The 26,133-nt window shown below is 34.7% G+C and overlaps 6 protein-coding genes, 1 long non-coding RNA gene and 1 pseudogene across 10 annotated transcripts; 4 read left to right on the top strand and 4 right to left on the bottom strand.

The window, feature by feature from the left end:
• The first annotated feature begins 1,592 nt into the window (after positions 1–1,592).
• Positions 1,593–2,096, top strand: LOC104727769 (S-protein homolog 20 pseudogene; annotated as a pseudogene). The gene has a single exon (XR_015570417.1). The product of XR_015570417.1 is annotated as an S-protein homolog 20 pseudogene (transcript).
• A 1,675-nt stretch (positions 2,097–3,771) lies between these two features.
• Positions 3,772–5,951, bottom strand: LOC104722478 (membrane-anchored ubiquitin-fold protein 3). 2 transcript variants are annotated; one of them, XM_010440642.3, is made up of 4 exons: positions 5,719–5,951; positions 5,386–5,613; positions 4,983–5,153; positions 3,772–4,257 (listed from the first exon to the last, which is right to left on the bottom strand). In XM_010440642.3, exons 2-4 carry the CDS (start codon positions 5,513–5,515, stop codon positions 4,202–4,204), a joined length of 357 nt encoding a protein of 118 aa, XP_010438944.1. In that variant the 5' UTR covers positions 5,516–5,613; positions 5,719–5,951; the 3' UTR covers positions 3,772–4,201. The 2 variants fall into 2 exon arrangements, with proteins under 2 accessions (XP_010438944.1, XP_087331300.1); XM_087475174.1 differs by having other exon boundaries at positions 5,734–5,909.
• Positions 5,952–6,328: 377 nt separating this feature from the next.
• On the bottom strand, positions 6,329–8,555 carry LOC104722477 (alpha-amylase 1). The gene is made up of 5 exons (XM_010440641.3): positions 8,241–8,555; positions 7,998–8,130; positions 7,476–7,906; positions 6,963–7,328; positions 6,329–6,829 (listed from the first exon to the last, which is right to left on the bottom strand). Exons 1-5 carry the CDS (start codon positions 8,325–8,327, stop codon positions 6,578–6,580), a joined length of 1,269 nt encoding a protein of 422 aa, XP_010438943.1. The 5' UTR covers positions 8,328–8,555; the 3' UTR covers positions 6,329–6,577.
• A 1,580-nt stretch (positions 8,556–10,135) lies between these two features.
• LOC104722476 (bidirectional sugar transporter SWEET14-like) lies at positions 10,136–12,403 on the bottom strand. The gene is made up of 6 exons (XM_010440640.3): positions 12,096–12,403; positions 11,934–11,970; positions 11,627–11,840; positions 11,337–11,498; positions 10,984–11,103; positions 10,136–10,587 (listed from the first exon to the last, which is right to left on the bottom strand). Exons 1-6 carry the CDS (start codon positions 12,139–12,141, stop codon positions 10,315–10,317), a joined length of 852 nt encoding a protein of 283 aa, XP_010438942.2. The 5' UTR covers positions 12,142–12,403; the 3' UTR covers positions 10,136–10,314.
• Positions 12,404–13,265: 862 nt separating this feature from the next.
• On the top strand, positions 13,266–14,279 carry LOC147933746 (uncharacterized). Of its 2 annotated transcripts, none has more exons than XR_015570566.1 (2): positions 13,266–13,340; positions 13,918–14,279. It is a non-coding gene; the product is annotated as an uncharacterized LOC147933746 (long non-coding RNA). The 2 variants fall into 2 exon arrangements; XR_015570565.1 differs by having other exon boundaries at positions 13,890–14,279.
• A 2,756-nt stretch (positions 14,280–17,035) lies between these two features.
• Positions 17,036–18,588, bottom strand: LOC104722475 (protein MOS2). Its single transcript, XM_010440639.3, has one exon. The coding sequence runs from the start codon at positions 18,507–18,509 to the stop codon at positions 17,292–17,294; it is 1,218 nt and encodes a 405-aa protein (XP_010438941.2). The 5' UTR covers positions 18,510–18,588; the 3' UTR covers positions 17,036–17,291.
• A 130-nt stretch (positions 18,589–18,718) lies between these two features.
• On the top strand, positions 18,719–26,020 carry LOC104722474 (pre-mRNA-splicing factor ATP-dependent RNA helicase DEAH1-like). The gene is made up of 28 exons (XM_087470867.1): positions 18,719–18,863; positions 19,064–19,187; positions 19,281–19,408; positions 19,574–19,756; positions 19,867–19,929; positions 20,069–20,155; positions 20,431–20,464; positions 20,572–20,626; positions 20,923–20,982; positions 21,070–21,141; positions 21,268–21,331; positions 21,496–21,575; positions 21,689–21,755; positions 21,864–21,918; positions 22,079–22,136; positions 22,219–22,287; positions 22,426–22,494; positions 22,810–22,899; positions 23,246–23,332; positions 23,436–23,551; positions 23,633–23,699; positions 23,790–24,830; positions 24,906–24,968; positions 25,077–25,200; positions 25,284–25,384; positions 25,450–25,512; positions 25,595–25,667; positions 25,769–26,020. Exons 13-28 carry the CDS (start codon positions 21,710–21,712, stop codon positions 25,813–25,815), a joined length of 2,169 nt encoding a protein of 722 aa, XP_087326993.1. The 5' UTR covers positions 18,719–18,863; positions 19,064–19,187; positions 19,281–19,408; positions 19,574–19,756; positions 19,867–19,929; positions 20,069–20,155; positions 20,431–20,464; positions 20,572–20,626; positions 20,923–20,982; positions 21,070–21,141; positions 21,268–21,331; positions 21,496–21,575; positions 21,689–21,709; the 3' UTR covers positions 25,816–26,020.
• Positions 19,091–21,579, top strand: LOC147933745 (pre-mRNA-splicing factor ATP-dependent RNA helicase DEAH1-like). Its single transcript, XM_087472308.1, has 12 exons — positions 19,091–19,187; positions 19,281–19,408; positions 19,471–19,503; positions 19,574–19,756; positions 19,867–19,929; positions 20,069–20,155; positions 20,431–20,464; positions 20,572–20,626; positions 20,923–20,982; positions 21,070–21,141; positions 21,268–21,331; positions 21,496–21,579. Exons 1-12 carry the CDS (start codon positions 19,091–19,093, stop codon positions 21,577–21,579), a joined length of 960 nt encoding a protein of 319 aa, XP_087328434.1.
• Positions 26,021–26,133: the final 113 nt, after the last annotated feature.

The raw sequence follows: 26,133 nt of genomic DNA, 5'->3' as shown, positions 1-26,133 counted from the left end.
GAATAAGCCCTAGTGGTCCATGTACATTAACGGATCAAGAAATGTGTTACCCTTGGATGTCTATTATTTGAATACGCTTTTGTAAGAAGATTTCATTATTTGTAAAACTAAAGAATTTGTATTGAATAATATACTATTACTAGCTAGATGATATCATGATTCATGGCAATAACAAAATTATTGAAAATTAAACAATATTTTTCTTTTATATATACTTGCATTGTAGATACATGTTTTTTTTCTCGTGTTGTGTTATTTGTCTTGTTCGGACGTCTTGATCTTTATTTTCAGTAGTTTTCTTTGTAAACGTTTTTCCTTCCGGTTTGGGCTACCAACTTGGAGTTTTTTAATAAATAATGTTTGATTAACAAAAAAAAGTACAATTTATATCATTTGTCTTATAATTTATGTCTTTAAATCAAAATCAAATTTTATCCAAAAATAGATTATATTTTTCTTTGCAAAAATTGCTGATTAAATTTTGTTTGTTAATCCTTAATATATTAAATTAACTAATAAATATAGATTATGATAAAATTCTGTGTTAATATATTTCTGATTTTTATATGCTTGGAAACTAATTTAGTAGAGTGCAATAGTTGCTTGACAAGAAATTTGGTATGAAAGTTTCAAAACCCTCAAGACCCTATAGAACAAGCCTATTGGGTTCACCTAATACATAGGAAAGAGATGAAAACGGATTGGTTCAAGAACGAGAGTTTCATACAATCATACGAACTTGTTGGTTTAAGAATGAGGTTCATGTTGACCTGTTTTCTGTTATGTGAAGTAGTTTTCCAAACTTTGACTCTAAGCTATATGTATCCCAAAAAAAAGTTTGAAACTTATTTCTCTCCAAATCAAAAGTTATGAAATCTAAATCTCTCCGAATTAATAATTCTAGATCTATTTAACCCATAAGTCTCGGTTATCAGTTTATTTTATTAACAAATAAATAATAATAAAGAAAAAAAGTAAAACCGAGTATATATAACCAGAGAAAACCAATTGCTTTGTTTGAAATCATGGTCATGACTTGGAGTCTTAGATCCTATATGTATGTTTCATTGTTTTGTGTCCAGATGATTGACACTTGCTATGCGTGCCATTATTTGAGTAATTAAATATTTATGAATTTATTGTTATTTTCAGTTTTTTTTCTTATTTTAATTTAATTTAATAGAAATCAATAATAATGGTCGTGTGTGTATACGTTGGTTTTGGAAAAGACAATTTTTTTTTGTTGTCGTCAATTTTATTACGCAAAAGCTAAGGAAAAAGACTTAAATAAAATGTTTTTGCATCAATTTGAAACTGTCGTTAAAATACCTAATGTACTCCCTTCCATCCGTTCAATGACGCTAGTATTTGACGTTAAACATATTATCGCTTTTTAAAATGGATCAGGTCAATGACACGACAGTTTTGTAACTAGCATTAAGTTTTTCAACTCGGTTAATAAGTGACATCAAGGTAAACAAAAACTGACGCTAAAAGCCTTCCTTTTTGCAGCGCGATGGAGTATAAAAAGATGAGATGCTAAAACTTTATAGTTTATTTTTATATAAACCATTCACAGTTGTGTCGTTTATTATAAAAAAATATTCTTATGTGTCGTTTATCAGCATTTCATTTCATATTTAGTGTCACATTCATTGTATTTTTCTTTGGTGGTCTTTGCGAGGCTAGTCGACATGTAAATGTGGATATCATCAATGATATTGGTCCAAAATTACAATTAGGACTATACTGCAAATCTAAAGACAAAGATCTCGGAGCACATTATTTAGCTCCTCATCAACACTGGGGATTTCAAGCAAAACTCAATTTTTGGGAGACCTCTCTGTTCTTTTGTCATTTTCAATGGGCAAGGGGAAGTCAATCTAAATGGTTTGATATTTTTGATGCGAACAGAGATTATCGTCTAGGTATATGTCAAGATAATCCGTGTGTTTGGAGTATAAGACCTAAGGGTCCATGTAGATTATTAAAAGGTAAGGAAAAATGTTTTCCTTGGAATCCTGCTACTTGAATACCGTTGTAACAAGGTTTCATCATATTTATAAGCTAAAGAATAATAAGGTATTATTTTCTTTTTACTACACTAACATAGTAACACTTTCCGTTTGCTAAGCCTTACATGACATAAATTTTAAACATTATTAAAAATCATAACATCATATACACTTACACCTTAAACAAGAGAAGAGATGCAAAATGGTTGGTCTAAGAACGAAAGTTTCATTTGGACCAAGTTTGGTTTAAGAATGGGCTTTTGATGTCGACCTGCTTCTCGGTTGTGAAAGGTAATTTAGTATGGATTTGATACTAATCCTGCTCTTTTTTTTCTAGAATCTATCTTAACATTTTTTAAGTACATTTTTCTGCCATCATTTCTTATCTTTGTATCCAAACAAGTCTCAACTAAATTCTCTACAATCCTTACAACCAAACACAATCATTTCCTTATTTGATAATACTAATTTCCTAAAATATATCTATCTAATTTAAATCAATATGTTAGATTAAAATATAATTATTTTATCTATCTAATTTCTATCTAATTTCATTTTTATTTCATCTTATATTTAATTATTTTAATTACTATTTAATACATAAAGTTTATAATTTTTAGATTTTTTCCAGCATATAATGTGATTTGAATTTTTATAAACGGATATATATTAAAAATTGTCTTAGGATATTTGTAACCAAACAAGTATATCCACATATAGAGCTCGGAATACATTTTTGGAGTACAATAGGGTGCCATCACTTTTTACCAACTTCGGGTCGGGTTTTTAACTAAAATTATAACCGATTCAATTATCTGGATCCTTTTTAAGATTGCCGAATATTTTGGGCCGGTTTTTAATCCATAGCATACTTATTTACATCCAATTAATGCCAATTAATGCTCATTGTATCTTAGGAAATATCTAATTTGCATGCCGAATTTTTAGGACCGAGTTTGACAAAAAGAATTGATAACCCAAATTATGTAATCACATCCTCTTAATCACATCCCTATAATATAGCAACTAATTCAAAATGAATACATCTTAGGAAATATCTAATTTGCGTTTAATAAACGATTACATATTTGGTAAGATCTTATTAGCTTTAAATATACACTATTAATCCAATAATATCAATTGAGAATCATAATAAGAATATGCCAGATCATTCATTCCTAAATCATAACTAACAAATCGTAAAATGTATATTCTCAACTTGCGAATCAAAAGTTTCTACAAAACTCTACCTACAACCGTTAACAATATATATATCAACAAAATAATAGAGCTGTGGTGTACCACGGGGTAAAACCTAGTAGTATAGTAAAAAATTAGGGAAATTAAGAGCCTTATAGATACTTAAATATGTGATTAATCATCCAGACCATACTGTCCTCTTTTCTTTTTTCTTTTTTTTTGTTTTGTTTTAATTTGGATGTGGAATGTTTTGAGCAACATTGATAGATAAAGAAAAATATCAAACTCTTTCTCCCTTTATAAATTCATATCAATGCATATTAGTAGCTAGAAAATATCAAAACCCGGAGCAAGAACACACCCTAAAGCCGATTGGGTCATCATACGTTGACTTAAAGCCCGAGGAGAAGACTACCATTAGAGAAAGAACCTCCTAACAAGTAGATCAGATCACTTACTTGTTTATTGTCGTCACATTAAAGGATAATTAACGGGTTAGACGGAAGAGGCACCAAAACGGTTTGGTCAACAAAACATCTAATGAAAGATCTCAGAATTTTATATTAGCCAAAGCGAGATAATTTAGAGATTTAAAAAGACTGTATAGAAATTTGGCCATTTGGCCCAAATTCACCAATACACTATTATGATGTGAAAGGAAGAATTGAATATTTAAAGGCACAATTTTTTTTTCTGTTTTTAATAGATAGTATATAATAAATCTTCATCACGCGTAATCGACCTAGTAGTAACCTATACAACTTCAGTACATTGGGACAGTAAGGAGAAAAACAAATAAGAAACAAGAGGTACCTTGAAAAGAATTTTGTTCATTTTCTTTCTACACATTCAAAGATAGAAAAAAAACTCCACAGCTTTAAAGGGAAGCTTTACTTTTACTTTTTTTTTTAGCTTTCTTTTGTTTTTGGTTTCTTCTGTACCGGAAGAATTGAGACTGCGTGTGTATGATACATGTCTTGCTCCCTTCACAAAATGGTGCATGTGCAGATTACCGTCTTGGGTGCTTTATCAACCTTCTTCTCTGTTAAATCAAAAACAAACATTTCAAGTGTTAGTTCGAATTCATCAACAACGTCGTCGAGTTTTCATGACTTTGTCAAGATTGTTTATAACAACAAACAACATGAGGACCAATCTTAAAGATTAGCAGCGATTATTTTAAAAGAGAGATCCATTCTCTAGAAGATTCGAAATAAAAAGTAAGAGCCATCCTCTAGCAGGTTTGAATAAACGAATGTCAGTCAAACTAATTGTTGACCCATGACGACCAGTAATGAATTCAGGCTATTCTTTTCCCTCATGGCATGCATGCCTTTGGTAGGCTTACAGCTGATTTTGCTTTATTTCTCACTAAGAAAAAAAAAAGAACAAAGAGCACACCAGAAACCTAGGAATGAATTGTAGATGAGTATCTTTCACACTCTGTGAAGACAAAAAATAGGTAAGACCACTAACCAGCAGATGCATCTACGCTGATAGGAGGTTGATTGAGTCAGTAAAGTATGCTTCTAGAAATTAAAAAAAAAACAATGTACTGATCCTAGTCACTTGCTGTGAACACTATTATGAAATTTGACCAGCCTCGAGTATGACTAGAGGGAGATGATAATATTATATAAGAAGTAAAGTTGAGCCATATAACAAAGATCAAAATCCATACAAGTGACAAGATAAATAACACAAGACTTGAGAAAGAAATAAATTGAAGAAGCTTGATCTCCATGAAAAGTAAGAAAATGATGATACCTGTTTTGGATTTAGCAAGAGAGGGCTGTACAACAACATGCATCACAATGACTCCACCAGCAATATCTCCAAATGGTGTCTTACACTGTCCAACAGTCTTAGTGTTCTCCAAGATCTTACCCGAGCTGATCAGCTTCACTTCGTTTATCCCCTTTGGAACAACTGTTTTGCCTAAAGATAAAACCAAAAGTAAACGAGCATTTCAAACAAGCTGCAACTCACAAAACTGATCCAAAAGACTCAATATTTCTCATACTCTTACAACTTCAAATTGGACTAATCATCATCATCATCTACAGCTCTAAATTATCGCATTTTTCTACCGGTAAGTAATTGCAAGATTCAGAGACAAATCAAAAAACGAAACTAGTGGAAAGATAAAGAAAACCCTAAACAAACAAACCTTTGGGCCAATCGGAGACGACCCTCTGCTTCAAAAAATCAACAGTAGACGCCGCGGAATACCGAAAGGGACCGATGTCAGAGCCATCGTACAGCCTGAATTTGATATCTATTGACTCTTCCTCCGGCATATCCGTCGTTGACTTCTTGATAACCGCCTAAAAACCCCAGCTCCGATCACCAATTCCGCTTCTCAAAAACCCAACCACCGAACACAACTATTTCAGATCTGAAGGAAAAAAAAAAACAAGAATCAGAGCTCGCTTCGATTGAAAAATAGTACCAAAAAAAAAAAAAAAAAGAGGAATATGAAACTGAGAAGAAATTCAAATACAGAGAGAATCGTAGCTTCCGATATCGTCTTCGGATCTTTTTTAACGAAAACAAAAAAGAAGAAGGCTCTCAAGAGTCACCACCAGCACCAAATAACCCCAAAGTTGCCTTCTCAACTCGAGCCGACGGTTTTCACCTTTTTTTTTTTTTTTTTTTGCGTCGTCACTTCTACTACTTCTCTCTCTCTCTCTCAAGCCGACGTCTTCTACTTTTTATCGTCCTTCTCAAACGCTGTCGTTTTATTCGAATTTAATTTCTTTTTTAACCCCCTCCCTGTTAAAGTTAAACTGTTCCCACCATATTTTTCTTTTCTTTTTCTATAATTTGGCATTATGTTTTTCGTAGGTTCTAAATCTTTTTAATAGTCTTGTCGAACATAATTGAGATATGGGTATTCTTTGTGATAAAAATTCATATTTTTGATGTATAAAAAAAAATGGCCCTTTTTATCTTTCTTCGAGGGGAATACACAATTAAATTCTACATGAAGTCATGAAATTTCAATTATCACAGCTCTCAAGTATTGAGTTGTCCATATTGATACACAAACTGATTTAATTTTAGCCTAGAATGATCCTAACACCGTTAGTTATTTATTAACTCACGATGGAGACGCTCCAATACTTATTATATACATACTTAAAACTCTTTTGTCCAAACTCTTTCTATACATAGCACTGGTGTGTATGTGTATCCATTTACACCACTAGTGCTTAATTTAGTTTCTTTATCATTTTAATTTCATTATATTATTTATACATATCTTTCAAAAGGAAAAAAGATACATTCGATTACCTTCTTTTCTTTTTCGGTTTATTAATATAGAATTTGATGAGTGAGTACTGATGATAATCCATGCGTCAATGCTTCTCCCAGACAGCAAAGTCAAGGCCTGAATAAGCTAAAGCATAACTAGGAGGAACGAGAGTTCCCAAATCCAGCTTTGGCCCTATCTTCATGATAACCTTATCATCGATCATAGCCAAGTACAGATCCGACTCTGCTGCTTTTATCGTAACTGAGCTTGTGCTACCAATCCCATTTCTCTTCCTTATCGCCACCAACTTTGATATACTCTCTTTTAGTCCCCATTCCATGTAATGATTATAAAACTGCAACAAATCAAAAACATCTCAATTTATAACAAGTATTTTTTCATTTTCTATCTATCAAATCTATATAACAAAACTACATACTAAAATTGGATTATAAGGAAATGTAACTATCTGATACATCTATACTTACAATGCAAGGAGTTCCCGGATGAGTAAGAATATAAACGTATCCAAGCAAGACTTTCTCAGAAGGGAAGACCCACGTTCTGAAAGTGTCGTGGTTTTCAATAAATGTGACCGCGTTACCGGGCATGACTCCGATCAGACCAGGCGGTTTTCCCTGCGAGTCTTTTAGTCTCCAAAGCTCACCTTGCACTGCAGACTGTAAGATCCCTTTCGTTGTGAAGTCAAAAGCTGTCAAGACACCACCACCCGCTTCCTCTACCCACTGTTTGAGACCCGACCTATGCTGGTCCTGATTATAGTCCAGTTTCCCATCTCCTCCATACTTCATATCGTCCCATTTCTCACCCACCGCAAAGTCCGGTGAAGTATTCTACGTATCCAAAAAAAAAAAAAAACAGAGGAAGTAAAGCTATCTAGTGTGAGTAGATCATAAAACATAACTCTTAAGTCTTAACCTATGTTTCTTATATTACTAGTGACTAGTGTTGGTCTGATTTGAGTATTCGTATCTGAGTACCTGAACGTATAATTTGGTGATGGAAGATGCATAACCTAGAACGAAATCGAATCTCCAACCATGGAATCCGATATCAGTTTTAAGCCAGTTCATCCACTCCGACAACTCTTTCTGAACTCTAGGGTTAAGGTGGTCGATGTCTGGAGCCCCGTTGAAGTCTCCTCCGGTGTCGATGTTTCCAGTACCGGGAAAGTTAGGGTCATTGCGGCAGACGAAAGAAGGATCCCAATCAAGACGACCATCGGAAGTCCCACCTTCGAAATAACAGTAGCCACATTTATCGTCTCTTCTCACACCTGTTCTGTGGTTGATCACTATATCAGCCACAGCTTTTATTCCTTTTTGGTTTAGTGCTTGGATTAGTAACTTCAACTCCGTCTCTGAGCCGTATTTGGAGCTGTTCAGATCGTATAGCTTTCCTGGTAAGTACCCTGAGAATTGAATTTGAAGACAACGGAGTGAGTAAAAAGATTGGTTTGTGTGTGTAAAGAGTAATTAAAAGAGTAAAAGCAGAAACAGAACCTTCAGGAGCAACGGATTGGGAAGAAGGAGGAAGCCAAAGATGAGTGGTTCCAGCGTTGGCTATGTCGTCGATGGAGTTGTGGATAGAATTGTAAAATCCTCCTTCTCTCTTCCATGATTCCCAATTGAAACTCTTTTGTGTCACAAACAATTGTAAAAAACAAAATAAAACCCAATAAGTGAATGAGTTATGAGTCTATGTATGTAAAGAATAAAAGAAGCAAAAGTGTTACTACTTTTTACCTGAAACAGTAAGGTGGAAAACGTGAAGGTTGGGAAGACGATGAAGAAAAGAAGACAAGTGAAGAGTAACGCATGGAGAGAAGTCATTGTTGTCTGATGGTTTAATTTGCTTCCTCTCTGCTTTCGTGTGTGTGTTTTTTATATTGAGACGCTGCCTCAATCTTGTAGAGTTACGTAACTTAAACGATACGTCCTTTTCATATCTGAGTAAATTTCTTCTACAATCTGTTTTTTTTTTTCTTGGGGATGAAATGTGAATACATTTCCAAGATTTTAAGACCAGAAAAAAAGTCTACTCTGTCTGATCTTAGCTCTAAATCTAATAAGTCAAGTTTGGTCTCCCTTTGGCTCCGTTTGTCACATTTGAGTGAACGGTTGAGATTATTCTAGGAAAAACAAAATACAGTAGTAGTAGTATGTCTACTCCGCCAAAATATGTTGTTTGGGCTGTTAAAAAATATGATTGGGCCGTAACATTAACTTTTCCTAGAAGAATCATAAAGCCCAGAGTTTAAATATGTTATGAATTTATGATCAAGTTAGGGGGTGTTATTCAGTAAAGGTTTTTAATGGATCGAAAGTATTAGTAGATTTAATAGTCCAATGGTTTTGTAAATGAATTGAACGTGGATTTGAATATCATTAGTGGATTTGAAATGCATTGTTTATGGTTTTGAAAGTCATTACTAGTGGACTTTTTTTATTTTTGAAGGTAAATAAAAAAAATAACTTATCCATAAATTGTGTAGTGAATTAAAATCAAATTAAATAAACTAAATTATTAAAATGTTATGTTACATTACATTGGTTTTGCAACTGTTAAAATATAAAATTAAACTAATAAATTATTAAAACCTTAAGTTAGAAAGTAAATTCATATTTGTTTTTGTATGAATGTAAAAATATATTCAAACAAAAGCTTTGTGTTACATAGAATACTTCTTCCTTTTGAAAGTTTTGGACTTGAAGCAGAGGGGGACATAGTTATATTTCAAACAGAGCATAGACAGAGCATGGCATATGTCAAGGCCGAGACTGAAACCAGACGAGGAGGGCGTCATCCAGTTTCGTTGATCCAGCTTGGCTTAGGGATAAAATACGATGTCTGACCGTACGGTCAAGCTGAGTTAGGGAGCTCACCATGCCGGCGTCTATTTCTTTCCTTCCAAATAAAGTAGACAGAGGCCTGGAGAGTATAACGGAGGAGGAAAAGTGTAAAGCCCTGGTAAGTGAAACTAGAGGCCAGCGAAATAATCTCCGTGAAGCAAGTCGACGACGACAATGACGACGATGACGAGCCGACAAGACGACAACGAGAATGATGAAGACGAAGACGACGACAAAATCACCAATGTTATCGATTTTATCGGGAGAGATACTCATGAGAAGTAGAGAGAGATGAAATACTTCAAAAATTGTTAGGATTGTGTTTGTTCATGTTTTGGATGTAAAATACATTAAAATCTGAAGTGAAACAAAATCCATTGGAAATAGAATAACAGTGATTTTACAAGTGCTTTAAAATCATCTAACAAATGTTTAATTCAATAACAGCAGATTTTATTGTATTTTTTAAAATACCTAATTGAATAACGCTAGATTTTGAAATACACCAAACTCCATTAAAATACAAGGTTGAATAACACCCCCTTAGTCCACGCCTGTTTAATTGTAGTCTAATGTTGAGAGGTTAATGTTTTTTTGGTTTTCAAGTTTCAACGTTGAGGATTGAGGTTAATGTATTCTAATCCACCAATTTTTTTTCCCTTTTAAACATGAGATTTGTGAGTGATCATGTTATTTCATTAGAATCATTACTTCAGTTTTCATTTCCTTTTAAATCTACCGAACTACTAAAGTTTAAGTAATTAACGAGAAACAGAGCATCAAAACTATTTCACAAAATTCTAATAGACGTGCATAAAATGTTTAAAGGATAGTACAATTCCGAGATATTTTCGAAACAAAATGATGAGAAAAAAAAAAAAAAAAAAAAGACAAGTTTGGGAAACCAGACTCAACAGTACAACATAATTAAAATCACTAATTCGTAGTAGAAAACTAAAATCTTGATTTAGTTTGACATTTTATTGTCCATCTGATCCTCTAAGTCACCAGCATGAGTTTGAACAGGATGGCTCACGTCAGGATTAGCCTGCGGCTGAACCGTAAGCTCACCAGAAGCCGGAGTGGATGAAAGCTTGACCATGTTGATGGAATGATCCGCCGACACCGTTTTGGGCTTCTCTGTCTCATCAACAACCACTGATGGGGTTTTGTAGTACTTGAATATGACGTAAAGAATCATTTGAACTGCTCCGAGAAACGCACCCAATATATTTGGAAGCTTCAATAACAAAAGGTAATCACATCATCAGTAATAATCCACTAAGGCACTAACCATTTTGTTTTTGGAGGGGAACAGTAATCCCCCATTACTCGCCGACAAACCAAAAAAAAATTATGTAATTGTACTCTCGGTTTCTTTAACGCCATCATATAATATATGATTGTAAGCATAAAGCAAAAGTAGCGTACGGCTCAAATCAAATTATGAGCGGTCTTTAAATAGACGGAATTTGGGCAAAAAGACAAAAAGGTGGTGGAGAAAAAACTCTTTTTCCCTTAAACATGAACCAACCATAATAATATATGATACTATGTTTGCGCTGTCCAGTTTCATATGCTTAGGAAAAGAAGATTCAACTTTTAAAATAGAAAAGGAAAAAAAAGAGAGACTCACTGCGACGTAGAAGTCTTTGATAGCAAGACCGTAGAAGAGCCACGTAATGGCGCTGAGTGTAAGAAACAATGATAGGGAGAAAGGCATAAACTCCACACTCTTTGTTCGTATCACCACTCTCTGCATCATCATTTATTTTCATAAGTTAAAACTATACTATAATATACGTAAAACATAAAGAGATGCTATCACCAGAAAAGGTAAGACAAAGAAGCTACGTATATTATTTTGTACATAAAATTTAGAGTTTATTATTTTCTTCATTAGTATGACTCTTTTAGATCATAGACAAATATTTCTATGTTTGCGTGTGTATTATTATTATTATACATGTCACATAAGTTTGTACGTACCATGATGCTCAAAGGAGCTGCGAAAACACAAACGGAAAAGCCGACGCAAATCCCTCCAAGGACTTTCTCACGGTTTGATCCTTTGGTTAAGAGCTCGCAAACAAGAATAATAGCAGCAAAACCCAAGAAATTCAAGAGCCCAAGAACCGTCAAAGTTGATATCTGCAAAGTCGTTGTTGATATATATATATATCATCATCAGCGAAACACCTAAACCTTCTTTTTTTTTGTAATATATACAAGTGCATGTTTTTAATAGACGAAAAGAAATGGTAAGGTTTAAAACGTACTCTAGCTTTCTTGTTAGCATAAGTGATGAAGAGGATGATGTAGATGGTTTCGATGAAGCACCCCACAGCGTTTATGGTGATGAGAAGAAAGCCTGCTCCATCTTTTTGCATAGCGTAGTAAATCCATAGCATCGCGCTAAAGAGCGCTGACACATAGGGAAGTGATTCAAAACCTTCAATCGATTTTTTCTTGCAGATTCTTACAAAAGTTGGCCTGAAAATAGTAATATCCAAAACATTTTTTATTATTATGAGAAAAGAAAAAGAAAGAAAGAAACAAAGAGTGTTTGAGATAGATGATGCTTACACTGGTGCCAAGAAAACAATGAATGATATGATGTTGCCTGCAAAAATACATATTTCAAAGATAGTACAGTTAAATTTTATATGCACTTACTAATAATAGTTATAGGATATATAATAGTAGTATAACTTTGATGTTTGTTTATGAATGCTTGATGATACTTACCCATGATTCCAAATGTAACTGCCAATACGTTGTGAGTTAGAGCCATTGTAGTTATTTCGTGAATGAGCGAGCTCTTCAAGTATCTTTCTGAGTATCGAAGAAGACTAATAAGGAAACAAGAGAATGGGAAATAGATAAATCTTCTACTCTTGATGCCTCTCTATTTGAGTTTTCTTCGATATGAATTAACTAGCGAGGCCAATGGCACACTATATATAGCGAGAGGGTAACATGTGTAAGGGTTCCAAGTTTATATGGTGGGGACGTCGTCGTTTCGTGGTATTAGAGAGAGAAGAACATCGCATATTGATGGTCTCAGATATTTCTATGGTATTTTAAAATGGAAAATATTTGATAATTTTATGTGGTATGCACTCTTGGCGTGTATAGTATTTGTGTCAAACTTTTATGCCAAACCTTGGTTTATATTATTATCGTAAGTCATTTAAGTGACCTTTCTTTTTCCTTTAAACCAAATTAATATAAATAAATGAGCTTTTAATATAGGCTTTAAACTTGTTGGTAATTTGTTCCTTTAGCATGACCAATAAAATAAACCATTGATCGGCTGATAGCTTTCTTAGCTAACCATTCAAACATATAATATTTAAATCTGATGGTTATCTTTCGTCACTGTGTCAGGACTCAAACTATACCTACGTTATGTGAACTATTCCAAACTTTGCATGGTAAAAAATTGCGACAAACACTCCATCATGGTTTGTTTAATTAGTTACAAGAGGACCATTTTTAACGTTTCTACTGTAAATGATATCTAATTAAGACAAGAAATTATAGAAGTAATATTAAAATTATAAACAAAAATGTATCTGATCATTTTCAAAATATGGACTGCAAAAGTTCGTAATTCCATTCCATCTCCATCCCGAATCGTTACATTACATATTTCCATGGAGGTGGAACCGATAAAATTACTAAACCATGCATGTTCCTCTCCTTTTTGTGTTCATCGTACCAGTAAAAAAATGAAACGTTTAGGTGTCCGCCACGTGTGACATATTTTATGTTGTCTCTGAGCACTCTTGAACTTCATGATTAGGCAGCCAAAATTAGGTCCGTAACTAATTTTATTTTATTAGATTTCATAGCAACAGATAATATCTTGTCCGTGTGATAATGTATATAAACGGTTCGAGAAGAAAGCAAAACAATATAAATGTTATAAAACAAAGAATAGTGCGTTTCATCTTAGACGCGACTGTCGCCGTGTGTAAACCGCATAGGGTAAGATTCACCATCATGCTTCTTTGATGTTCCACTTGACTACCTTTTCATGCTAATCTAATTATCTACACAATTATTATCGTATCCAACAACAATCTTCAACTAATTATTAAAACAATCCATGCTTTTATCTGTTTATCATAATTTAGTTATGAAACAAAATTTAGTAACATCCAACTAGTTGAGCTGATATTAATGGAATTAATCATATGATATATACACTACTTAGGTTGTAATTCAGTTTTATGGATACTACCACAATATACGTATAGTTCCACTTATTGTTACCGTAATAAATTCCACTTATTGTTACCGTAATAAAATACACCGTTTAACATGACCAAACTAATTGAATTTTCTGTACGTACGTAGATCATTGATATAATTTTATAGAACAAAAATTATAAAACATTACTTAAAACTAAAATAAACTTGATAGAGATGAGATTTTTTAAAATGAAAGGTCGCATGTTAAATTTTGAATTTGTAAGCTCAATCTGTAGGATAACTGTAATTAACATGATTCATACTAATTTTTATTTTCTTAAGGAAGCACCAATTCATTACTACTTTTCAGGAGTTATGGAGATGCTTCATAATCGCCGTCAGATTTTTACGTGTATTAATGTAAAGTATAAAGTGCGAAGGTGGTCAAAATGAGCTAGTCACGATTTACTTTCATTGTCCTTTACCATCATTCCTAGACATATATTCTTAAGTAAATAGAAACTAATTCGAATATCATGTGGCGTGATATAGTATCTTGACGGTCCCGATTGTACCAAATGAACTGATCGAGGCCACATGGACCATGTCACTATTGCTAAATATGCCGAAGATTAACATGTTTCTTGTAAACGTTCTTATTCTTAACTATTGCTATACTTGGTATTATGTAACATCAACACATCAAACGATAATTCAATCAAAGCTAAATCATCTCATTTATATAATACGTACTTATATGATAAAAGTTCTTAAGCATTTAGTTACTAGTACTTATTAGCCAGATGTCACAAAATTGTCTAGCCAGCGTTTCAATATATTAATTATCGATGATTAAAGCATTGCTTTTACATTTTATGTTCATTGGCAAACAATAAAATCGGTGACAGATCGGTGTCCAAAACCATATTCAATTCGTGAAAATTAAAGTGTGGATGGCTGGATGCTATCACAAGGGTTATATCATACTACCATCAATTATTTAATTATCTTTTATATAGAATTAAAGTACCTAAAGGCTTAAAGCAATACTATATATATACTACTATATAATCATCCAAAAAAAAAAAAAAAAACTAAACTGATAATGCATTTGTGCGAAATTCATCTTTCTACTCGTTATGGTGTGAACATGATAGTATGCAATAGCGATGACTGATAGTCAATTGATTGTGATAGACACAAATACTTGGTCAAATTACAAGTATTTGCATGACAGCATGAACATGAATGGTTTCAAGCTAGTTCTTGTTTGTATGCTGATGATAACAATAATATTATTGCAAAAAAAAAAAAAAAAACTAACAAACTTGATATCTCGTCAAGATCACAAATGAATGACCAAAAAAATACACCATGCAAGTAATTTAATTAGTCAAAAAAAATTGAGAATTATTATATCTTTTAACTCTGTTTTGTTTGGTCCGTCTCTTTCATAGTTCCATTTTCTCCACTCACTGCTTTTGTCCTATTATTCCAGTCATTCCGTATCGATAGTTTCGGTGAACCTTTGAGAACAAAGTACATATTAGTTGGAGACCCTCTAAGATATACATATTTATTCAATCCCAACGAACATACAAAAATGTAAAAGCAATTAAGCAAATGCAACGAGTTACATATATAGAAGTTTGACAGCATGACCATTCCTCATATTAATTAATAATTTTTTTCCTTGACTACAAACACAGCCATTGCTAAAACTTGGATCTTACACAAATCTAACTTTTATCTACTCTATACCAAACTATTTACCAACATTGTTATCTCTAACATTTACAGATCTATAAACTTTTTTGTTTACTCTAGACCAAACTGTTCGGGTGGTGTGTTGTCTGCAAAGACATCATTTTATATCAATAAAATTAGTTCCTAGGTATTGTTGTCAATAATTTATAGTTAATGTACTTTAAAAATAAAAATTACAAATAAATTATGAGATAAAAAGGGAACTTAGTTTGTCCAAAAGTAATATTCAGCTTGTAATAAGCCTAGAGTATCAATTCACATAATGTATATATATATATAAAATTGCAAAAAGGTAAAATATAACAAATATATACTATAACCTATGAAAGGAGAAACATAAAATGTATGGTCGAAATGTAAAAGCGTTTGAAAATGATTGACTTATGAAACCCCATTTGAATGTTGATTCTTATTTCCACCTTTCATTGTGGTCTCACTTAATCAAAGACAAATTAAATGATTGGATTGTTGAATAAAAAAGTAAGTAAATAGCAAATGAAGCTTTTACTTTATGGGAGTCTCTGTGGTTCTTCTTCAGTCAAAGGGAGTGGTTCCATCCAACCATGCAGATTCCTTATTAAACGGTTAAAATTCGTCCCCAACCATTCTTTCCTCGTCCTCACTTTCTTCACTCTTTTTCCGAATCCGAATTCAAATATTTTAACTGAGAGTCTGAGAGATATGTCAGCAAAATAAATAAATTACTGTAAGAGAAGAGCATATCCTTCAACGTTCCATGCATACACAGAATATCAAAATGTCCGAAATATAAGCTATGTAAGAGAATATTGAGACTGTGGTTGTAATATATATATATAAGTGTAATTGACTTCATCATTATAAAATGTTCTATATGTATTCTGCTAATTAGGAATGGGTGTTTGGGTTATAACACCCAATTTCTCAAGAAAAATCACATTATATTGAAAGACAGTCTTTTTTTCCAGTACATTACCTATTATTACCCTTAACTCATCGTCCACTTAAAGTGCTTTACCCATTAATATTTCCCACCTTCGTTTTTTTTTTTTTTTGTCTTCACATTTGAAATCCAATATATCGTTGTTATGGAAAGTCGTCAAATCTACGATAAGCCTAATGAACATTCAACCGCAGGAGTAGGAAATATGTATCAAAGTAATCTCCATTGCGGATTTTACCCATTTATAAAGTGAAATCAACGTCCTAGTCAGTTTTGATCAGTAGAATGAACATTGGTTGGGAACTAAACTAGTGATGTCCTTGTGTTTCCTCTACTCACTTGTCTCTTAACTTATATCCTGATTCATCACTTATCTCGTGGTAGTGCCGAGGTTCCTACTAACAATTGGCTGACGATTGATGTCAACCTGATCGATGTTAAAAACGTTATAGAGATTGAAACTATGATCTATATAGGTCTTGGTGTTCCCATTAGACCCATAACATTTTGTTATAAATTATGTATTGCGTTTTTCCTCGCTTCATTATATTGTTTCCTCTTCGACATAGCTTTTCCTAACCTATTTACAGTAGACTAAAAAGCAGAATTGGAATCATACCAAACGGTGTTCCTTAGTAGATATACTACTATTTGACCTGTAAATTACACCTCAAATTTGGACCAATGAATTCATTTAAGGGGGAAATGTAGCTAGCTAGCTCAACTAATACCTCTGCATCTTACTGCTTGCTGTTTTCATCAGGAAAATCATGAGTATACACACATTACACATATGAAATGATTAACTACTTATCCAATATAGCTCTCGTGCCACAATAAAGAGAAATACATAGTTGATCAAATATAATAAAAACTTAAAAGTCTGCTCTTTTGTAACTTAGCAGAATCAAAAGTCTACTCAACTTGAACTTGCATAATATTTATATATATATAGGCAACAAGCTAAAATGTGTCTTCTCTACACAGAGAGAGCCAATTGAATGATAACAATGTAGTATTGACACATGATTTGGAAGTTAAATGTGGCTCAGTAGTTAGTACCCAATATCAGCTGGATCACCCATGTACTCGGCGACTTGTTCAAGTTTAACATTAAGCATCTCATGGCTATCAGCATCGCAAACTACACCTGTTTCCTTATCCAAATCTTTCTCAACAAGACTCCCAAAACTACCCTTATGTCTACCCAACAGAACCAACACCCGCCCTCCTCGCCTAGGCAATGCGGTCTCTAGCAACTTCTGGTCGATCCCTTGAACCAACTCCTGCGTCTCATCCATAGTGATATCACAAGTTGTCTGCCCAACAACATCGTTCACCACTCCCTTTCTAAGATACAACCTCCCACATTTCAAATCCTTGCTCACTATTCTCACCCTTATATGACTTGTAAGCCATGAGGCCTTCTCTCTAGTTTGACCTCCTCTATAGTTCTTCTTACAGGCTCTAACTTCAGCCCTACTCTCTCTCTCTGCTTCTCTATTGCGTTTACTCACCACTACTCTATATCTATCCACATTGATGATACCTACTTTCACTTCCTCCTGGCTTCCAGAACCAAGTGTTTCTCTACCGGTAATAGTTCTCACCTCTTTTGCAGCATGAGATTTGTCTGATTTACCAATTTCTTTGGCTTTAGCCTTGGTGGTGGTATCCTTAACCTTGGGATAATCCAGAGTGAAGCCAAAGCCTTCATTACCAGACCACTTCTTGTATTCAACAATCTTAACATCCTCTTTAGCATTAAGACCTATTCCCTGACCTGGTTTCCAACCATAGCCAGCAAGTAACGCTTCTCCAAAGCCATCCACAGGAAAACTCTCAAAGTCCTCTAGTTCAGGAGCATCAGGGAGTGATGCCAAATCTTTCCTCATGCTTTTCAGTAACAACTGCTCCACAGGCTCTGTCTTCGAAGACTCGGCTCTCTGACGCAGATTTAAACCGTACGAAGTGTTGTTATTGGAGACAGAGGGAACCACCACCTCGGACTCGAATTGGAGACCAGAAGCGGAACCGGACTGAAGCGGGAGATCGATGTTCTTGTAGGGTCTCCTCCGGTCCTCAATGGGAGGTATTACGTATTTCGGTTTGGCGTGGGTTAGGGTTTCGGAGGGATCGAATTCAGTGACGAACTCCTTGAGATTTCCTTCATCGACGCCGTCCTTCTTGTCGGAATTCAACCTAACTCTAGATCCGGATCCGGATCCGGATTTGGATTTGGGTTTGGAAGGGATAGAGAAAGAGAGCTTCATGGTGGATGAGTCCGTACGTAACCCTCGTAACAGTTGGAGGAGATCTGTGTAAGAAGAATTTGATGAGAGGACTCTTTTTGCGGCTAAAAAGTCTTTCATATGACCAGTTTTAATGGGCCTATGGGCCATCCCTAATTTACCACGTGTCTTTCGATTTTTTACTTTTTTTGTTTTTTTGTTTTTTTCGTCTATTTAACAAAATAAGGAAAACTCACTCAATAGATCTTCTTCCGACGACGGGGGATTTCGTCTTAGGTCACACAGGACAGGAGATAAGATAATCTTCCGACAAGATATAATTCTCCAGACAAGACTGAATCTAATTCGAACAAGTCTATTCTCCTCTCTCCATCTGTAAGTTTAGTTTCAGAAAACTACACTTAATTTGCTGTGGTCACACTCAAAAACAATTGTTCTACTATTTTCTTTTGGCTTTTCTGCTTTGATAGTCAATGGTAGCGCTGTAATAATAATTTAATACTAATAACTAGCGCAGTGTTTACTTATTATTCTCCCACTCGACATTTACGCTTAATTTATTAATTAAATTTTAGTGGTATCGTCGTCACAAGGCAAAGAGAATGGCGGGAGATAATTTAAAGTCCTGGGTTTCGGACAAGCTGATGGTGGTGCTAGGCTATTCGCAACCTGCTGTCATTGAATACCTCATTGCTATGGGTAAGTAAAGTTGCAGTTTTCATTGTTGATTATTATTAGACCTTAAGAAGCACCTTTTTTGGATTTTTGACAATTGGGGTTTTCGAATTGCAGCTAAAAGTTCAAGATCAGCTTCTGATATGGTGCCTGAGTTGGTTAATTACGGGTTTTCATCCGGTGATGCTCTTGACTTTGCACAAGACATTTTTGCGAGGGTTTCCCGTCAAGCTGCTTGTGTGAATGTGAGTTGTTTGATGATATGTTAAGAAGATCTCTTTTTCTCTTTTTTTCTTTCTTTGTTCAGTATGCAATAGTGTCAGGGGATGTAGAGCTTAGTGTCTGTGGCTGTAGTAGAGCTAGTGATATATGCAATAGCTCTTATTTTTATTTTATCATCTCTGTGTCAGATCTACCAGCAAGAAGAAACAGAGGCAGCAAGGCTGGCGAAAAAGCAAAAAACTTTTATGCCTTTGCATGCAGATTTTGATGAAGTCTCTGTGGAGAAAAAATCTTCTGAATCTAGAAAGCCTGACAGAGCTAATAAAATTTTCAGAAAACATATTTCGAAACCAGAAGATGAAGATGACAAGGCATAGTGTTCTCTCCTCATCCACCTCTTTCCCCTTCTATCTATCGGGATAGATAAAGCTAGGCATCTCTTCTGACAAAATATTTTCCTCACTGTAATGACAATGCGCAGATGGATGTTGTAGAAGACGACAGGCGTGTTATGGGAAAGGTATCCCAAGAGGAAGGCTCAGAGGTATGTCCGATGGCTCGTATAGTGTTGGGCAAGGCTTAGAATCCAATGAGGCTTTTTCCTATTTCTCTGTGTGTAACACCAGTGCATCATTATATCTGATTGTTTTTCTATTCTCTTTGGCCATTTATATTTTCCACAGTCAGAAGATGATAGATTACAAGACCGGAGGGAGAGAGAGCAACTGGAACAACATATCAGAGAACGTGATACTAAACGGACACGAAAGGTATTCTGTTACTAAATTTGTTGTTATACAATTCTATCATGAATGCTTTACAAAAGTCACATGGAAGGAGTTCTTCATCTCCCAGCTTGACAGAGCTAACCATCTGCTAGGTTTTGTGGCCATTAAGTATTGGTTTATAGTAAGCTGGTTAAGGACAAATCTAACTTGGCTTAATGGGCTAATATGAAAGAGGCAAATAGCATTACATTTCGTCTTGTTCTATGCTGAGTGTTTAGTGAGTATGATACCGTGTTACCTTTCTTTTATTTATGCAGTTATCGGACCACAGCATATCGAAAAAGGAGAAAGGTACAGCCTGTTATAGCTCATGTATGAACACTTGTTAATATATCTTGTTACATAGTATTGTCTTCAATCTTATGGTTTTGTTTCAAAAAAAATTCACTGCATAACAGAAGAGGCTGTTCGAAGAGCCAATGCTTTGGAAAGAAATGACATTGCGACGTTAAGGTACTCCTGATGTTCATGTTGATGAAGTTTACCATGCTTTTTGTGCTTGGGTGATTTCTTCTTTAGATAGAGATGTCATACATATAGCAATAGTTTCTATGTTATTGTCATGGTCTCTGGCTGTCAACTATGTTCCATCCGTTGAAATTCTTGTTATAATTTTAATTTGCAGTTAACTATTCTTAACAATGTCAATCCCCCCCTCCTTGTTAACAATTACTGGCTGTGCTCCTATTGTCTAAAATGATGTAGTTGGAGACTAATTTATTTAAGTATTTTTGTTTGGTTTGATTCAGAAAAGCGTCAAGACAAGAGTATTTGAAGAAAAGAGAACAGCAAAAACTGGAAGAACTAAAGTACATGGCTTTCCTGTTCTTTTTGTCTCCTCAGAAACTGTTGTTTCAAATAAGATTTATTTCTTAATTTCCACTGGTTCTGCGTAGGGATGAGATAGCAGATGAGCAATATCTTTTTGGAGGTGAAAAGCTCACTGAAATAGAAACTGACCAATATAGGTAATCGCCATATCTTTCTTGCACCACGGTGCTTGACATCCATCTAAATAAGTAGTAAAAGAAGATATAAATGTTATGCCTTTGTTACCTTCTAATTGATCTTGGTCGGATTTGAAATGCTGACAGATACAAGAAAGAGCTCTACGATCTTGTGATCAAAAGAACGCATGAAGACGATAATGCTGATGAGGTAATTATACATCTTCAAGGATACTTTCTTGTTCTTGACACAATTTTTTTCTTATTACTTGTAGTGCATTACATGCGCCAGATGGATTTAGTTTTCTTCTTTATTTGGATCATTTTTATGCATCTAACACTTGTCTCTATTTTTCCAACTGTTGTGGAGTTCAGTATATAATGCCAGATGCTTATGATCAAGATGGAGGCGTTAATCAGGAGAAGAGATTTTCTGTTGCTGCACATCGATACAAGTGAGTTGACAAAAACTGCATTGCTAGAAATCTAGCACGTTCTAAGCTAATTAAAATTGTGAGATCACTCGTATTTTCCCCCTAAAATGTTCTTGAATACTTTATTTGACAAGGGACATGGAATCAGCTAAAAAATGAACCCCTTTGCCGAGCAAGAAGCTTGGGAGGATCATCAAATTGGTAACTTTATACTTACAATTCTATCATCCAGTAATATTGTTTTCAGTGCCTGCGAATGTTAATGACACTCTTAGATTTGAACATGATTGAAATGACATGGTAATGCAGGAAAAGCAACATTAAATTTTGGTGCAAAGAACAAGGAAGCCTCTGATGATTATCAGTAAGATTTGTTGCGGAAATGTTCCTTGATTGTGTTCAACTACTTTTGAATTTACTTCAATATTTGCCTTGTTTAACTAGTTGTCCTTTTTAGCTTTCACCGAGGATCTAGGGGACCATTTTACAGGGTTCATATAATTTTTTCTCCTTTCCTCCAATAGGTTTGTATTCGAGGATCACGTAGACTTCATAAAGGCATCTGTGTTGGCTGGTGAAAATGTATTGCTCATGATATTCATCCAAACTTATGTTTCTATCATATGCCGAGCTGTGTCTCAATTTTTTACTTTTTCTTATGCAGTATGAAAACGAGATGCTCCCAATAGCGGGTCAAACTTTTTCTGGAAAATCAGCTTTTGAGATACTTCAGGTGCTAAGCTTTTTCTTTTTGTGTGTGTTCCTCCCCTTAATTCTCTTTAATCAATTTAATTTTCTGACTTTGCATGTTATGAACAAGTTTTTCCTAGAAATGAATGTATATATATTTGCATTTATCTGTCTGAATCAGGAGGAGAGAAAAAATCTGCCAATTTATTCTTATCGTGATCAACTGCTTAAGGCTATTGAAGATCATCAGGTGATTCTTGCTTTTGTACCATTTCCTTTTTGTTGGGTTGCTTAGTTTAAACTTTTGCAGGAAATTGGATTTCTTCTAAATCATCGCATGAAGAAAAGTCCATTACTCATGTACTACAGTTTTATTTGACATAGCAATTGAATGTTCAATATTAGCGGAGAAAATATTATTATAAGAGAACTCCCCAATCAAAAGTCATCTCATATTCTACTGTTCCTACTCTTCACAATGAAATCACTATATGTTCCTAATGATCAGTTTGTACTTTTGTCTGTTTCATACAATTGAGTTCCATTTCTCTCATTGTCTTATCAGGTTCTTGTCATTGTGGGGGATACTGGTTCAGGAAAGACTACACAAATACCACAGTATCTTCATGAAGCTGGTTACACGAAGCATGGGAAGGTACAACCTACAATTTTAGCTGAATTATTTTCCATATATGTAAATACATCTATACTATTGATCACATTAACACTGAACTTTATTGTAGGATTCATGTAGAAATTAGTATGTGCTATCTTCTTTCTTTGAGAGCTGTTAGCTAGTTGTGAACAATCTTAGCTGCTTATGAATTCTATCTAAAAGTTTTCTGTTTGATCAGATGCGAATATATTAGAGGTGTATTTGGTTAGATGCAAATATAAAATTTATGTACGACCTTTAGAGTTGAATAGCTTGAAACATATAGAACTGTTAATTAGCATAGTAGTTTCCCTTTATTAAGCAACGCAGAATAATCTTTTTGCAGGTTGGTTGTACGCAGCCTCGGAGAATTGCAGCTATGAGTGTAGCTGCTCGTGTTGCTCATGAGATGGGTGTCAAACTTGGTCACGAGGTATGCTGACTTTTCTTTTGATTTTCAGATATCTTCCGTTGGTTACAACTTTGGATTACGTCTATTATTGTCTACAAGGTTACAACTTTGTTTGTGCTCACAGGTGGGATATTCTGTTCGATTTGAGGATTGTACTTCAGAGAAAACGGTCCTGAAGTATATGACTGATGGAATGCTCTTGCGTGAACTACTTGGAGAACCGGATTTGGCGAGTTATAGGTACAAACATTCATTACTAAACTTAAACATTATTGGACATAAAATAATGCATCGTTTCTAACTGTTTACCATTCTTTCCAGCGTCATTATTGTCGATGAAGCGCATGAAAGAACTCTGTCAACCGACATACTATTTGGATTAGTCAAGGCAAGTGAAAAATTTTCTCTGTTAGACTGTTACTTATGTGGTATCAGATTGTTTCTTATATCATGATTGCATTATTTCTTCACGTAACAGGATATGGCACGGCTTCGACCAGAGCTGAAGTTATTGATATCCAGTGCAACAATGGATGCAGAGAAATTTTCTAATTATTTTGACGCTGCTCCAATCTTTATCTTCCCAGGAAGAAGATTTCCGGTTGACATTAGCTTTGTAACTGCACCTGAAGCTGATTATATGGATGCAGCACTAGTGACTATTCTTCAGATACATGTAAATGAACCACTTGGAGATATTTTAGTCTTCCTTCCCGGGCAAGAGGAAATTGAAAATGTAGAAGAGACGTTGAAAAACAAGATAAGAGGTTTCGGTACAAAGATCCGGGAACTCATAATATGCCCCATCTATGCGAACCTTCCAAGCGAAATCCAAGCAAAGGTTTTTGAACCGACACCTGAAGGGGCTCGTAAGGTAGTTCTAGCAACAAATATCTCTGAAACATCACTTACCATTGATGGTATCAAGTATGTCGTTGATCCAGGGTTTTGTAAGATCAAATCTTATAACCCGAGAAATGGTATGGAGTCTTTGCTTGTAACTCCAATATCCAAGGCTTCGGCGACGCAACGAACTGGCCGAGCTGGAAGAACAGGTCCAGGGAAGTGTTTTCGGTTGTACACAGCTTTCAATTTCCAGAATGATATGGAGGACAATACGGTGCCAGAGATACAAAGGACGAATCTTGCTAGTGTGGTACTTGGTTTGAAGAGTCTTGGAATTGATGATCTGTTGAACTTTGACTTCATGGACCCTCCACCTGCTGAAGCTCTTGTTAAGGCTTTGGAACTACTATTTGCTCTGGGTGCCCTAAATAAATCAGGTGAACTGACCAAAGTTGGGAGAAAGATGGCTGAGTTTCCCCTTGATCCTATGTTGTCCAAAATGATTGTTGCTTCGGAGAAGTACATGTGCTCTGATGAGATAATCTCTATTGCTGCTATGTTGTCTGTGGGAAGTTCTATCTTCTATCGTCCCAAGGACAAGCAAGTTCATGCGGACAATGCAAGGATGAATTTCCACACGGGAAACGTGGGAGATCACATTGCTTTGCTAAAGGTCTGTACTTGTATATCTCTCACATTGATTTTCTTGTAAACTCTGTTTACTATATATTCTCTTTGATTTCCATAGGTATATAGTTCGTGGAAGGAAACAAACTACTCGACTCAGTGGTGTTACGAGAACTACATTCAGGTATATTTTCTTACCATCCAGCACCCATTGTCTAGTCTTTTAAAACAGCGTTGTGGACCTTGTGGTCATGTAAATTCATTTGACATGGTTTGAGTTATATTTGAAAAGGTCCGGAGCATGAAACGAGCCAGAGACATTCGTGACCAATTAGAGGGACTTCTCGAGAGAGTAGAAATAAAAGTCAGCACTAACATCAACAACTTGGATCTAGTAAGGAAGTCCATCGTAGCAGGTGAATTTGTTACCATCTTTACTCAACTTTGTTTTAGTTAAAACCTAATTTGTTTGCTAATAAGTCGTTTTTCATCTTAACAGGTTTTTTCCCACATACTGCTAAGCTAGAGAAGAATGGATCATACCGAACTGCAAAGCATCCCTTGACAGTGCATATATATCCCAGCTCAGGCTTATCTCAAGTAAGTCCACAAAACCTACTTAATTGTGAATTATTGATAGATTCTTATCGGGTTCCTTCTTTTAGGTTCTACCAAGGTGGGTTGTATACCATGAGCTTGTCCTTACCTCTAAGGAATATATGCGACAGGTAAATTTGCGTCGTCTTGGAAATTTGAAAGATCTCACTTTTCTTTGCATATGCTAATTTTTTGCTAAATTTTAAAATGAAGGTAACTGAGCTAAACCCAAAATGGTTGGTTGAGATAGCTCCTCACTACTATCAGCTCAAGGATGTTGAAGATGGTATAAGTTTTTCTTGTTTAATTATACCTTTTGATAATCACATTTGCGCATTTTTGTGGCCAAAACCATCTGATCATATCATTATTATTAACACGTTTCAGGTGCATCAAAAAAATTGCCCAAAGCAATCGGACGAGCTCCAGCGTAATGATACGTGACTTTGCATTGTGTCCCAGAAGAATTCACCGCTTCTCTCTACTCATCTTTTATTATTTTACAAGTTGTCTCTAATGCTAATTACATCGTCAGGCCAAATATATACTCCTTGATCGACATGATCATGACCTGATTAACTTTTAAGGTTATTTTAGTCATTAATTTACACCAACCACCAAAAGATTTAATTTCCTCTCTTCAACTGTCTTTTTATTTTATTTTTCTTAACAACTATTTTCAAGTAGCCAATATTTTTTTTGTTTCTAAACTGTGAACAAAAATTATTAGATGAAAAAGCACGTAAATATAA

This window comes from Camelina sativa, chromosome 11 (genome assembly GCF_030686135.1).
Source record: "Camelina sativa cultivar CO46 ecotype springtype chromosome 11, ASM3068613v1".
Classification (NCBI taxonomy): domain Eukaryota; kingdom Viridiplantae; phylum Streptophyta; class Magnoliopsida; order Brassicales; family Brassicaceae; genus Camelina; species Camelina sativa.
The sequence above is the reverse complement of the archived record's forward strand: the minus strand, read 5'-3'. Positions and strand labels throughout refer to the sequence as shown.